This window comes from Colossoma macropomum, unplaced genomic scaffold (genome assembly GCF_904425465.1).
Source record: "Colossoma macropomum unplaced genomic scaffold, Colossoma_macropomum, whole genome shotgun sequence".
Taxonomy (NCBI): domain Eukaryota; kingdom Metazoa; phylum Chordata; class Actinopteri; order Characiformes; family Serrasalmidae; genus Colossoma; species Colossoma macropomum.
In genome coordinates, this window is record NW_023494799.1 from 13,236,091 (window position 1) to 13,249,499 (window position 13,409).

Genomic DNA, 13,409 nt, shown 5'->3' on the forward strand with positions numbered 1-13,409 from the left:
CAAATCTAATGAGTAGTTCAGTGATTTAATTCGAACTATTTCCAAATGTTACTATCTTTATGTTGCGTAATTGATGAATCAGTATTGGGCTGATAATACTACTTAGCCCAACTTAATCCCTTGGCACAGTCAAAGGACAGTTTTCTAAGTCTGAAAATAGTCCTGGACTAAACAGTTATGCTGTTAATTTTCCATTGAAATGCTTTGCAGTAGTTTTCACAGGGTGGAGAAGACCAGCTCCACGAGGCCGTTTTAATCTCGCTCTTAAAGGGAAATCAACAATCTGGATGTTTTATCAAATGAGTAGAAGACTTTCGCCCCCTAGCGGTTAAACTAGCGTTAGTGTGTGTGTTACTCATCGGACCGTGCAATAAAAGGGGAATTCCACCTATTTTTCAAACTTTGTGGTTAATTCAGTCCTTAAGATGCAGAGACTTACCCACCCGGTATTATTCACTGCCCAAAATGAGCAGTAAAAAACAAGTGCTCTCTTAGTTTTATATGTCATGCTGAAAAGGCCCTAATTATTTTTTTCATGACGTTTTTCATGACATTTCTTTCTATCCCTAAAAATTAAACTGTTTGGTACTGTGCCTTTAAGACTTATATGTAAATGCCTCTGTAATGATTGGCTGTCATGCGTTGTGCCTCATTTTAAAAGTAGCCCAGGCTGAAACACTCCTTATAAACTTCAATGTGTGTGAGTGGGGCTAACCAACGTAAACCAATAGTTTAGGCATCAGGCAATGTATTTAAAATTTTTGGTAAGTAGCTTCCAGGCATTGAATTCTTCAGCTGTTTCTCATTACCACCAATGTAAAATATTCTGACTTGGTAATTTTCTCCACTCTGAATGACGTATGAGTGATTTAATTATACAGAAGTGTTAAAAAAAAACAAAAAAAAAAAAAGTGGAATTCCCCTTTAAAGACGTCACATTCTTTAAATGACATTCATGCAAGAACAGAACACAAACAAACTTCATATTATGGTGACAGCATTTTATTGAGTGGTGGTCAGTGTCTTTTTGGAGAAACAAACTGGATCCATACAAAGTTAAACCAAAGACAAACTAAAGATATTCTATTGGGTTACATTTTTTCATCAGGGGAAAAGAAAATCTGAATAGTTTACTATCAAACTATTTCAGGAGTCTCTTTGGTTTATATATCTAAAATCTATCTAAAAGGAAAATCACAACAGCATGAAAGCATAAAAGATATTTACAAAAATTACACACACAGCACCCAGTGCCGTGCTGTTGGAGTGCCTTTTAAGTTGCATATTTTCTCAAAAACATAAAACACCCTCCCATTGTGCTTAAATAGTTCAAAAGCAGTTAGTGGGAAAACAGCTCTTTAAAGTGCTTTACATATCAGTAGTTTGAGTGCATAGAATATGAGAGGTAAACTTCATTTTCAGCGCAAGTCTCCTCAGCTCACATTAACGCTCTGTTAGATCCCACTTTTTCAATGTGACAATGTATAATATTCCTGCAGAGTACCATGTGGACATCTGGTTATGTATGTTGTGCTTTTGTTTAGATAATTAATGGTACTTTAGATGCACATAGTGAAGTGGGACCTAATCACTTATGGAGTACATGTATATAAGCAGTAGTAGGAGGTTTGTCTAATGTGATGAATCAAAAGTTTGGTTCAGAAGAGCAATTGAACACTAATTTTAGGATCTGAAAAAAATATATCGATTCTTGTTAAGAGTTATGAATCGAGGAAAAAGTAAACAGTGACAAAGACAGATCCAGCAAAAACAGTAAGTATCTGTCTGAGTAGGCTGCACAGTAGTTTGAAATTTTGTTATGCAGAAAGTGCATGAATTCAGTATTTGACGAATGAACATTCAAATCAAATAACATCAAGATCGTAATTAGATATTTAGATGGAAAACAAAAACCTCCAAAGTCGCAAAAGGAATTGAAGTGATCCCAGTTTAGCGTTTGGAAAAAAACAAACCAAAAAAAAGATTATACAGTTAATCAGTGCTAGCTTGAGAGAAGCAAAAACACTGTCAGGCCTAAAGAAAAATCCAGCGCTGCCTCAGAGTACCCGAAACAACACAAATACCGTAAATACTGCAGCACAATCAATATTTGGAAGTCTTCTCATTAAAACATACAAAAAACCCAAAACATTAAAACAATTTAAATAAAAAATAAGACCACCAAGTTTAGGCATATCTCAAACCATTGGCATTCCTTCAGCATATTAATAAGAAAATCAAAAACCCGTAAAGCCTTTTAAACTGTCGGACTGAGCAGATACTGAAATAATAAATTAACTCCTTTGTTAGAACACTTGTTTGGATGTTCTTGTATCATATTAGAGTGCTTACATCGAAAGGCACAGAATCCTGCTGCTGTTGCTTTTGTTTGCCAGCCGCTTGCAGTGTAACATTCACTCGTTCTCAGAAATTATACTGGTGCTGTCTGCTTCATCGAAGTTCCTGTGGTAGCGCACGGTGGAGAAGAAGCGGTGCCTGTTTTTCTTATAAATGATGAAGACCACCACTGCGGTGAGGCAGAGGATCACGATGATGAAAAAAGCCAAGGCCACAGGAGCACCGCTGGATTCTGAAGCAGAAGAGATTAAAACAGTCAGTAAAATTTATCACGAGGTTTGACAACAAGCAATGATTTATACAGTCTTTATACAGTCTATGAATTCTGTTGTCACTGTTGAAAGGAAACCTGCAAGAGGGTAACTTTAAGGGAGAGGAAAACATTCTTAACTCAAAGGGCCCATATCACAGAAAACCAAATCACTTTATTTGAGATAAGAGTTTAAAGTAGCACGTAAACATTGTTAACATTTCAACAAGTACTCTCCAGTCCATACACGGAAATTAAGCTAAAAAACCATCCTCTTTTGAATTCACTGTTCCTGTGATGTCACAAAAAACAACACATTTGCATATATCTGCCTATTCACCCTATAGCAATTTAGCCCCACCCATTCATGCTAAACTATAAGGAGCATTTCAGCCCAGAACTTTTTTTAATGAGGCGCAATACTAGCAAATCAGAACAGAGCTTATTTACACGTATCAGTCTTGAAAGGCACATCCTTTTTAATTCTGAAGGGTAAAGAGAGGTTGGTCATATCAAAATTAATTCTGACTTTTTTTTGGTATACAAACCCACATGAATGTTATGAACGGACTTTAGGGAGGATAAAAATAAAGTACAAGAAAAATGTACAATATGGGCCCTTTAATATTTGTCAATATAACTTTTCAAAAAATTTTATTGGTCAGTTGGTCAAATGTTCACACAATGTCAATGAGAGCTAGCATTTTCATATGGTTTAAAAACTGTATAGAGTTACAAGGTTTTCTTATGACAGCGACACTATGCACGTCTGAGGAGAAACTGTGCAAGTCACTCACTGGCAGCCATTTTGCAGATGACGCGGCAGCGGCTTTCAGTGCAGCTGGCGTTGCTCCATGTTCCATTTATCGACACCAAAACTGCACAACCGGACTGAGGCTGAGAGTGTCCCCAATTAGAGAAGCCCAGTGCACTACCATCCATCCATCCAGCATCTTCAGCTGAGAATTTTACAGAATTAACATTAGTGCCTCACAATATTGCTTCAAGTCCATAATATAACAAGGATTTGTAGAAACCAACACTGCTCAGTTGCTAAGCACCACTAATTTGTGTTGAGATAAAGATACATTCTAATTGTAAATGAACTCTGTAAATGAACTTGCGATACCCGTGTTGAGACCCAGGCACACGCGGCTGGTGACGAGAGGATTTTCAGCAACATGTCGTGAGACAAAATCATTTTCCTCCTTACTTTTAATGGTCAAAAGCTGGGAAGCAGGATCTGGCAACCATAAAATACACATTATACAATGAGAATGACTCTTATGCTAGAGGTTGACAGAGATTTTCTTTTACACTAAGCTGATTTATGTTTCAGTTTTTTCTGAATCCAGTTTTCTCTCGTTTTATCCTTCTAAAGGTTAAAGAGAAGTTGTGTTTTTGATAAGTGGGCCTCAGGCAAAAACAAATACAAGAAAATTCTAGGATATGGGCCATTTAAATGACTAAAATGTCTTTTTTTTTAATAATTACAAGGTTGCATTGATAAACAAATTAATGCTTATGAATCTCTGAATGCTTTCTGCAACATGACTGGAACTGTATTCATTTTATAAAAGCTGACTTGGTCTTAATGCATACCAAGACACAAATACATACTCAGTTTCTCACAGATGCTCTTGGCAGCTTCCGTGGTGTAAACAGAATAGTTGTAGTGGGTCATGTCGATGGCATAACAGTGGTTTTCAAACTGGATCCATGCAGCGTGCCCATCACTCTTAGGACAGTCATTGCTGGACTGAGCAGACATCTGAGACCCTGCCACATAAGACATACATGCAATGTGTATATATGATGTGTAAACAAGTGCAGTGCTTGTCTAATTACACCATTTACTTCTTAGATTTAATGTTTTACAGAGGTTTTACTATTACATCTACTATTGTCCACCATAATGTAATTCTACATTTCTGGCAGTGTTATTTTCTTGAATAAAATGTGCACTTTCTGACAAAATCAATGCTCTCACACAAAGTCACAGTCTCATGTTTAACAGCCTTGAGTGTAAAAATAATTTATGCTGACAGATTTTTTTTAAATACTTGTGAAAAAACTACAAGAGGCCTGCCAGAGGAGACTTTAGGTGAACTTTTTGTGATTTTAACCACATGCTCATCTCCGTACCTTTTTCTATCTAGAGGATTTACAGTTATAACCAATAGGGGCATGTCAGGGGTGAAACAGCCCTGGCCAGCATGGGAATACCTTAAGCATGTTAAGCCTTGAGGAGATATTATTCATTGAACTTGCAAGAGTAAGTTAACAGAATGTAAAACAGATAATTGTGCTGTTAACTTAATATCAGAAGTTCAATGAACTCAATTTTAGTGCAACCAAATTATTTACTTGCTGCCACTACTACTTATCACCTTTTGTGCAGTTTGTTTTGGTCAACCTCTAGCCTTTCACCAGTGGTCAGCTTCTGATCACAGGACCATTTTTGGCTGGATATTTTTGGTTGGTGGACTATTCTCAATCCAGCAGTTGAACCGAGGTGTTAAAACACCTAGCAATACTGCAGTGCCTGATATACTTGCATCAGCACAACACATACTACCAAACCACTACCATGTCAGTGTCACTGCTGTGCTGAGAATGGCCCACCACCCAAATAACATCTGATAGCCTTTCAACTGATGGACAATGTTGAGGATGGCTGAAAACTGGTGCAGCAACAATTTAGGTACAAGGTGCAGCTAATAAAGTGGCAACTCAATGTATGAATGTATGCTTGCCTTACCGCTGGTGCTGTAACAAATGGCTCCCTCCAGCACAGCTTTGCAGTTCACTGTAGACCAGCTTCCTTTATAGTCTATATACACACATTTCTCCTCAGATCCAGAGCCTGCAACCTCAAACCCTTGGGGATGGAACTGTAATGGTGTCCCATCTGACCATTCATAAGGCCAACCACTGAACTGAAAGAACAGACAAGTCATACTTTGCACACTTACTTTACTTACACACTCACATTAAATGACTTTTTATTCATGTTAATATTAGAGTTAAAGTGACAATGTCACTCATTACCAAATTCTTAATTTTACAGCTTATTAATAAACAAAGTAACATGTTAACAAAGTAACATGTCTGCACTTACTATGTCTTACAAAAGCTACTATACCTATACATGAAAAATGATCAAGTCATCTAGTGCTGATCAAAACTGACAAAATTCAATATTGTTTGAATATATCACGTTATCAGATAATTAAGTTTTCATTATTAAAGCAAATAATTCCATGCTTCCTGAGTACTTCTACACTACGCTAAAACAAAGGCATACAACTTTGACCGTTTGCTCGTTTTTCCTTCTCAAAATGACTGTACAGTGAATGCTAACCAGACAGAAATCATATTTCCAGAAACAAAACTCACCATTTTTTTTTTTTTATTTTAGAAAATAGAACCTAAAAACAAACTGCCTGTCAACGGGATACTGTTATTTTATGGCCATTATATCGTTGATGTAATGCTCATGCTTTATCAAATATATTGCTAAATATACTGCTTTATAACCATAAAAGAAATATCATGACATGCCAATATCATGGTACATCAGTACAGACCATATCACCTAGTACTTCTACCATTTAAATTATATTTAATTAAAATATGAAAGCCTAGACCTGATAACATACATCTTGCCTGGAGAGGCCGATCCAAAGAGGAAATCCGTCTCTTTTGGCGATCAGGGACATGTTTGTGTTGGCCGTCTCATTATGAATGCTCACAAGATGGCCACCATCACTACTGCATTCCTCCAGGGCCTGATACCAGTTCAGTTTCTTGGCAACCAAACGGAAACTATAGCCCGGTGGAGCAACCACATCGGCTGGGCTCTTTCGAAACTCATCTTTGGAATCTTCAGGTGAAACAAAATAACACATTTGTCTCTCTGAGCTGCTTTGAATCACACTTTGTCCACTCTATTCTTCCACATAGATCAAACAGTAACTCTTTTAGACTGATGTCTTACCTCGTTCAATCTTGCACACCACAATGGCTCTCTGCTTAAAAGGTGTAAAGATGGATACAGTCTGGATCAGCTCCCATTTTCCGTTCAGATCCAGTCCAGCCATGAAGGGCTCTGAGACATTTGGTCTTCCATATTTCCAGTTGGAGTACTGAACTTTGGTTCCATCATACCATTTCAGCTGATGATCTACAGTAAGCAATAAGAGTGATCAGAGCCTCTCCAGTGTTTGTTATTACAGCTATTATAAAATCAAAAACAAGGTGTTAGAACTGTCATCACAAACGCTAAATGAATTCCAGAATTTCTAGACTGACACCTACTGCTCTGGTCTTTGTACATTCCCAGCCACACAAACTTGGCCAAGTTTCTGAAAGGATGGAGCTGCTTCTTTATGAACTCATTCTCTTCCTCATTTCGAATTGTCAGAACATCTCCCATTCCAACTAAGATCACAAAAAAAACACAAAAAAGGTTAATGGGTGCTAAAATTCTATACAAAATTACAAAAATCATACACCATACTGTGCAAAGGTCTTAGTCATTTAAGTGCATTATTTAAAGACATTTATCTTGGCCATATATCATTCGAATGAATGCAAATAAACATAATATTATTTAAAAAGTAAAAAAAAAATCCTTATTAAAACTCAACATCTTGTGAGCTTGTGAACAACTTTTGGTTCTAGATGTCACCTTAATGCCCACAGCCATCACATACTTTTGTTAGATTCCATTACCAGCACACCTGATTTAAATTTTAAAAAGCACAAACCAGGTTCAGGTGCTGAATTATAACTAAATAATACTGGTCTGTGTCAAAGTAGGTTTTGAAATGGTTAAATGAAAACACTGACATAATTTCACTACTTATTGCATTAATATTTATTTGCATTTATTGTAATAAGTGTTTTTTCCTGAGCAAATAAATTCTTACTGCCCAGATAAACAGCTTTTTTAATTTAATTTTCTCAGGTGCCTAAAACCACAGTACTGTATCTTGAATCAGATATGCCAAGAGTGCAAGAATATAACATTTAATATATTATAATATATATTACATATATTATACAAAATATCACATTTAAACAACCTGACCAGCTCCAGTGGCATGTACATTGAGGTACTCTTGTTAGATTTGAAAGCTCAAGCAATAAATTCAAGACTTTCCATACCAAGAGCCTCGCACGTCTGCTGATTATTGTTCTTGTCATGCTCCTGCCATCTTGAAGACTGCAGCAGGAAAGTGTAGCAGTTGTTTTGGAACGGGATCCAGTTGGCTCCATTGTTTGTGTGTGGACATTTATTTGCATCGTGAGGTGGGATGTGTTCATCTATTTTAACATGGAGAGAGAGTTGTGTAAAGATGAAATGTAAGTTGTGATGCATGACATCAATAACACTTTCGTTACTCTGATTACAAAGCTATCACTAAAAAAAGGGTAAAATGTAACTTTAAACAACCAAACTTGAAACTTTGAACTTTATCTGAGGTGGATAATAATAGATTATTTACACATAAATGCCAAAAAAATATCATAGGGCTGTTATTGGAACGACAGCTGATAATTTAGCAAGCAAGCAAAGTTTATTTATATAGTGCTTTTTACAACAGGTGTCGTCACAAAGCAGCTTTACAGAAAAATCCGGGTCCAAGCCCCCCATGAGCAAGCCAGTGGCGACAGTGGCAAGGAAAAACTCCCTAAGAGCAAGAGGAAGAAACCTTGAGAGGAACCAAGACTCAGAAGGGGAACCCATCCTCCTCTGGTCGACACCAGATAGCAAACAGTGCTAGTATAAAGTATTATCGTACAAAACGGGGAAAACAGGTGGAGCAATGGTTAATTAGATTAGTTTTAGTTTATGCAGCAGCAGCAGGAGCAGCAGCAGCATCATTGGGAGGGTCAGTTCATGTAAAAACATGTTTAGTAACCTACTTTTAGTTCATACATGCATGGACACATGTAATCACCAGTTGTCAGTATTTCCATTCTCCTCAACTCACTCAAATGTATAACATAGTGGTTAACACCACTGCCACACACATACAGGAGATTGGGGTTCGATTCCCTGTCCAGGCAGCAAAATCACTGCTATGATAATAAAGAGTCCTTGGACAAGACTCTCAGGACTGCTTCACACATACTACCTCTGTGTGGCCTGTTCAACACTGAATGCTTTTCGTTTTGGCACCCATGTTATCAGGTTAGTGTTCACACAACCTACGGCAGTGCAGTCCAGATGTGTCCCAGAATCTAGAGAATTTGGTGTTGTCAAATTTTTTTTTCAGCAACACAGTCATGACACAGGTATGAAAACCAATGAAAACAAAGCAAAAATCATCAAAATGCAAATTTTACAAATAAAGGTAGTTATCAAATGAAATACTAGTTACCTTTTACATTTAACTATAAATGTACAGGCAAGTAAAGTAACTGATTGACTATTTATACATTTAGATAAAGGATGTCTGCAGAATGTGGTTCCAAGTGGTGAGAATTTTTAGTACAGGCTTGCTGTACTGTTTTATAGCCCAAATGCTGTATGTATGAATGGTCAATATATGCAAGCTGTAGCTGTCATGCTGCTCATATAATGAAAAGGTAGGGTGTGTGGAACACAGTAGTCTTCCTAGTCTTTTCTAGTGTTTTATTTGATAACAACCAGTAGTATTTCTAATATTTAATTTGATAAAATTTCTTTGTAAAATTTGATATATGTATTAGATATAGGTTGGCCTTTACAAATTGAGTCAAATGACAAGGACTGCAGTAAGTGTTAGTAATTGATATCTTGTATCATAATTTACATTTCATCTTTACACAACTTAATGTTACATTTACCTACCATTGTATGTGGCTCTGGCAGTTTGCTAAATAATGTAAAATATTTAATTTATAAAATAGCTCATTTCAACGGCACTGATTGGCTACGAAGCGTATCACAAATAACAACTCTACTTTTTCAGAATAACTGCATCATTCTGCTGAGCAAAGACTCACAATGACCCACTTTTCTCTGCAGATAACACTTACTACATTTCTACTTTAGCACATACAAAAACTGAAAGTACTAGAGAAATTCTTTAAGACAATATTCAACCTGCTGTCTGTTTGGTCAGTTTCTAAAGAATAGTGTGACAGCAGGACTTCATTAATTTCTGAACCTGTTGTTGCCTCTAAGCAAAATTTTCAGCCAGCTGCTGTGATTGCGGAACAACTACATAAACTGAAACAAGACACAATTCTGCAAATGAGATGGGACTGTGCAATACTTTACAGACTGACTGGAACAAAAAGACATTCAAATTAATCTAACAAGCACTAAAGTATTAAAAAAACATAAGCTGAAACTGATTTAGTGACAGCTTTATGGCTGTATGTCTGTAATGCAAAAGGATAGTACTATTTAGGCAGAAGAAATTTTAAAGCACATTTGATAGAATATTTGGGGGTTCTTTGCTTTACACGTCTTATTTTTTTTTCAGAACTGCTGTAAAAAAGTAATAAAATACTTGAGTTTGTGTGTTACTGCAAATAAAACGCAGACCTGTGATGATCTAAATTAATCGTGTTTGACTTGTGCCTGTGACAGAATCACTGCTGTCTATGTAAAATCAATCAATTAAATGTGTTTAACCTGTGTTACACCAACCACACTTGATATATGGATAAATGTGTAGTTCTAATGTCCACCTTGCGGGACGTGGCAGATAGCTCCTCTGAGCTTCTCCCCACATTCTGTGGCCTTCCAGAACCCGTCAGTGTCCAAGTACACACAACGCCCTGCAGTGACCTCTGGGCCCCAGCGACTAAACGCAGTATGGCTGTGATCTGTCCAGCGGTAGTGTGTCTCCTGGAAAAATAAAAATATCCTTAAGAAAATGCTCTGAGGAAAATGATCTGGAGGGTTTTCTTAAGCAAGTTAAGTCTAAGTTGGTAACAATCAAGTGTGGTGCCTGTTTATGTATGCATGTGAGTTGCAGGTTCTTACATCTTCGCTATACAGTCCAATCCAGAGGGGATGTCCAACTTTGCTCACATGTACAGTAAGCACGGCCTGCAGGTATGCGTCAGCCACACTAGCCAGGTCCATGCTATTGGTCTTACATGACTCCTGAGCCTCTAACCAGGTCACATTTTTGTTTAAAACCAGCTTAAATTTGTGATTGTTGACTTGGAACTCTTTCTCAGACACCACAGGGGTCTCTTGCTTATCTGAGAAAAGTGGACAAAAACACTGAGAAAAACACAGCTAACCAAATCTTGAAGTCATCAATGACAGAACAGTAAAGACTGACTACCTGCATAGTGCTGGCAGATGGTGACACTCTTCTCATCAGTGCAGGACGTGTAGTCCCAAGTGCCCAGCACGTCTGAGTGAGCATCATTAAGCATGAAGGCACACAGCTCCAATCCATCCTGCTCAAAGGTCTGATGTTGAGCAAAGAAGAATATAAACATTCGCAATCCTACAAGATCATTTTGGAGCATATAAAATGGAGTGATTAACTATAGATAAACACTAAAATAATCTGCAAAAAAAAACTACACTGTAGAACTGTCAAAGTAGTGTTACCTATTTGGCACTTTGTCAAAAACCTTTTTCATAGTCTCTTATTTCTGCTCAGTACTATATGTCTGTCTTTCATTTATTTAATTTCCAATCAAAATTGCCATTGAGCACAATGTTTTCATTTTTCAGGACAAATTTTGAGGAGATTAGATATAAGACAATAGATTTGCATAAAGAAAGGGGAACATAAAAGGAAAATAAGTGAAAAACATGACTTTTCAAAACTGGGGTTCAATAAATTATTAAAAGATTTTAACGGATTGTGAGAAGCAAAAAAAAACTTCTATGAATTAACTTTGGAGGTGTGGAAAAATAGTAAGTCTCCCGAAAAGAATGGAGGCTGTAATAAGGTCAAAGGGTGAAACTGCGCAATTTTGATATTATACTCAGTTGTTGAGGCTTCTGTGTAATTTTGTGTTAAATATATGTCTCCTGTCCTTTTTTGGACTGTGAAAAATAAGTGAAAAGTGAATTTGTGCTTGATGTTCATTTTGATTGGACATTAAGTAAATGAACAGTGGTGTCTGACTTTTGCAAAGTACTATACATGCATTAAACCAAACAGGAAACTTACATCTTCCTTTACCAAACATTTTTGTCAACACAGAAAAAGGTTTCAAGGTCAAACATCAATTAAATATCTTTTTACATATGAATCCCTTAATAATGCATACTAGCAGAGTTATCCTTAAGATGCACAAGCATGTAATGGAAGTTTGAACCTGGTGGTGGGTCCTGGCTATTTAAGAGGCTAAAGTTTCTAACATGTAAAAAGAGCAGAACACTTGCATTGATGAACACAGGTCGCTGCTGGCCATGGAGCAGGGGGTTAAAATTTAGGTATGTGACAGGTGACTTGTCCATCCACTGAGTGTCATGAAGCCTCAGCTTCAGACCAATCCAAAGCTTCTGTGGCAGCCCCGGCAAGAGTGTAGTGACAAAGTCTGAACAAGGAATTGGGAGGTTGAAAAGAAAAAGACAGTCAAAGAGGCTCGTCAATAGTACTACTGTAACAGTTAAACACCACAGGCAAGAGCAACAGTGTGCAATTGAAGCAATTATATTTTAATGCTAAAAGTCCCGAATATGTTAAATTATTACTACCGTTTTGCACTTTTTTGGTGTAAAATATTCTGCACTCATCCAAACATGCAGTACTTTAAGGTAATTTGTGTGAGCTTGAACAAAGTGTCAACATAAAGGTTAGAACAACTAACGGCAATAGTGACTGTAATGCACTGATGCACAGGGAAATGTGGACTGATACCAGATTATTATGTTCCCCAATATGTTAAATTCATTAAATAAACAGTAATTGTGTATTAAAATGCACAGAAGTGTGTTCTCTGTAGAGGATGAGTACATTTTTTTACCTTGAAAATGAAAAAAAAAAAGAAACATGTAATTTGACCATGGGCGTCCAGAGTTTTGCATACAGCTGTATCTGCCAATACCAATATGATTTCGATCTAATTGAGCATCTCCATTTCAATTATAGCAGCGTTTATAGTAAAACAATAATAATATAGTATAGCATTGTACAGTATAGTGTAGATGTTGTTACAAGGAGGAAGTATGTGAGGAATGTTTAGGTCCTTGGGAGTTTTTAGATCAACTCACCTTGCTCAGCTTGGTCTCTGATCGACAGAAAGAGTGCCCCTCAAAGACATACACATCTCATTGGCTTTTTTAAAACTCCTGAATAAAGGTTTTATCACTGTGTAACACTGTAAAACAAAACATAAAAAGGTATTAACGTGCCAACTGTACTAAGCGGCAGTTCTGTACAACCCTGTTTTCAAAATAGTTGGCATGCTGTGCAAAATTTAAATAAAAACAGAATGCAATGATGTTTAAATCATTTAAACTCTATATTTAATTGAAAATGGCACAAAGACAACATGTTGAAACATGAGAAAATGTCGAAACTAAGAATTTGTAGTGTTCTTTGAAAATTCTATGCCCATTTTAAATTTGAAGCTATCAACATGTTTCCATAAAGTTGGGACAGGAGCATGTTTACCACTGTGTTGCATCACCTCTTCTTTTAACAACACTCTGTAAGCCTTTGAGAAGTGAGGAAAACAACTGCTGTAGTTTTGAAAGTAAAATGTGCAGAATGTGGTTTGTCTTGCTGAAATGATCAAGGCCTTCCCTGAAAAAGATGTCATCTAGATGGCAGTATATGTTGCTCCAAAACCTGTATATATCATTCAGCATTAATGGTGC

General features: G+C 36.8%; 1 protein-coding gene across 1 annotated transcript in view; it reads right to left on the reverse strand.

Annotated features, from left to right (window-relative positions):
• Positions 1-984: 984 nt before the first annotated feature.
• Positions 985-13,409, reverse strand: part of ly75 (lymphocyte antigen 75) — a 41,956-nt gene continuing 29,531 nt past the window's right edge. The window contains 15 exon segments of the mRNA XM_036586112.1: positions 985-2,590; positions 3,406-3,567; positions 3,738-3,851; positions 4,229-4,387; positions 5,370-5,547; positions 6,271-6,494; positions 6,609-6,794; positions 6,929-7,051; positions 7,781-7,939; positions 10,301-10,460; positions 10,599-10,822; positions 10,909-11,038; positions 11,970-12,124; positions 12,801-12,828; positions 12,830-12,907. Of these exon segments, the coding sequence (XP_036442005.1) occupies positions 2,415-2,590; positions 3,406-3,567; positions 3,738-3,851; positions 4,229-4,387; positions 5,370-5,547; positions 6,271-6,494; positions 6,609-6,794; positions 6,929-7,051; positions 7,781-7,939; positions 10,301-10,460; positions 10,599-10,822; positions 10,909-11,038; positions 11,970-12,124; positions 12,801-12,828; positions 12,830-12,907 (2,256 nt within the window). The 3' untranslated portion in view covers positions 985-2,414.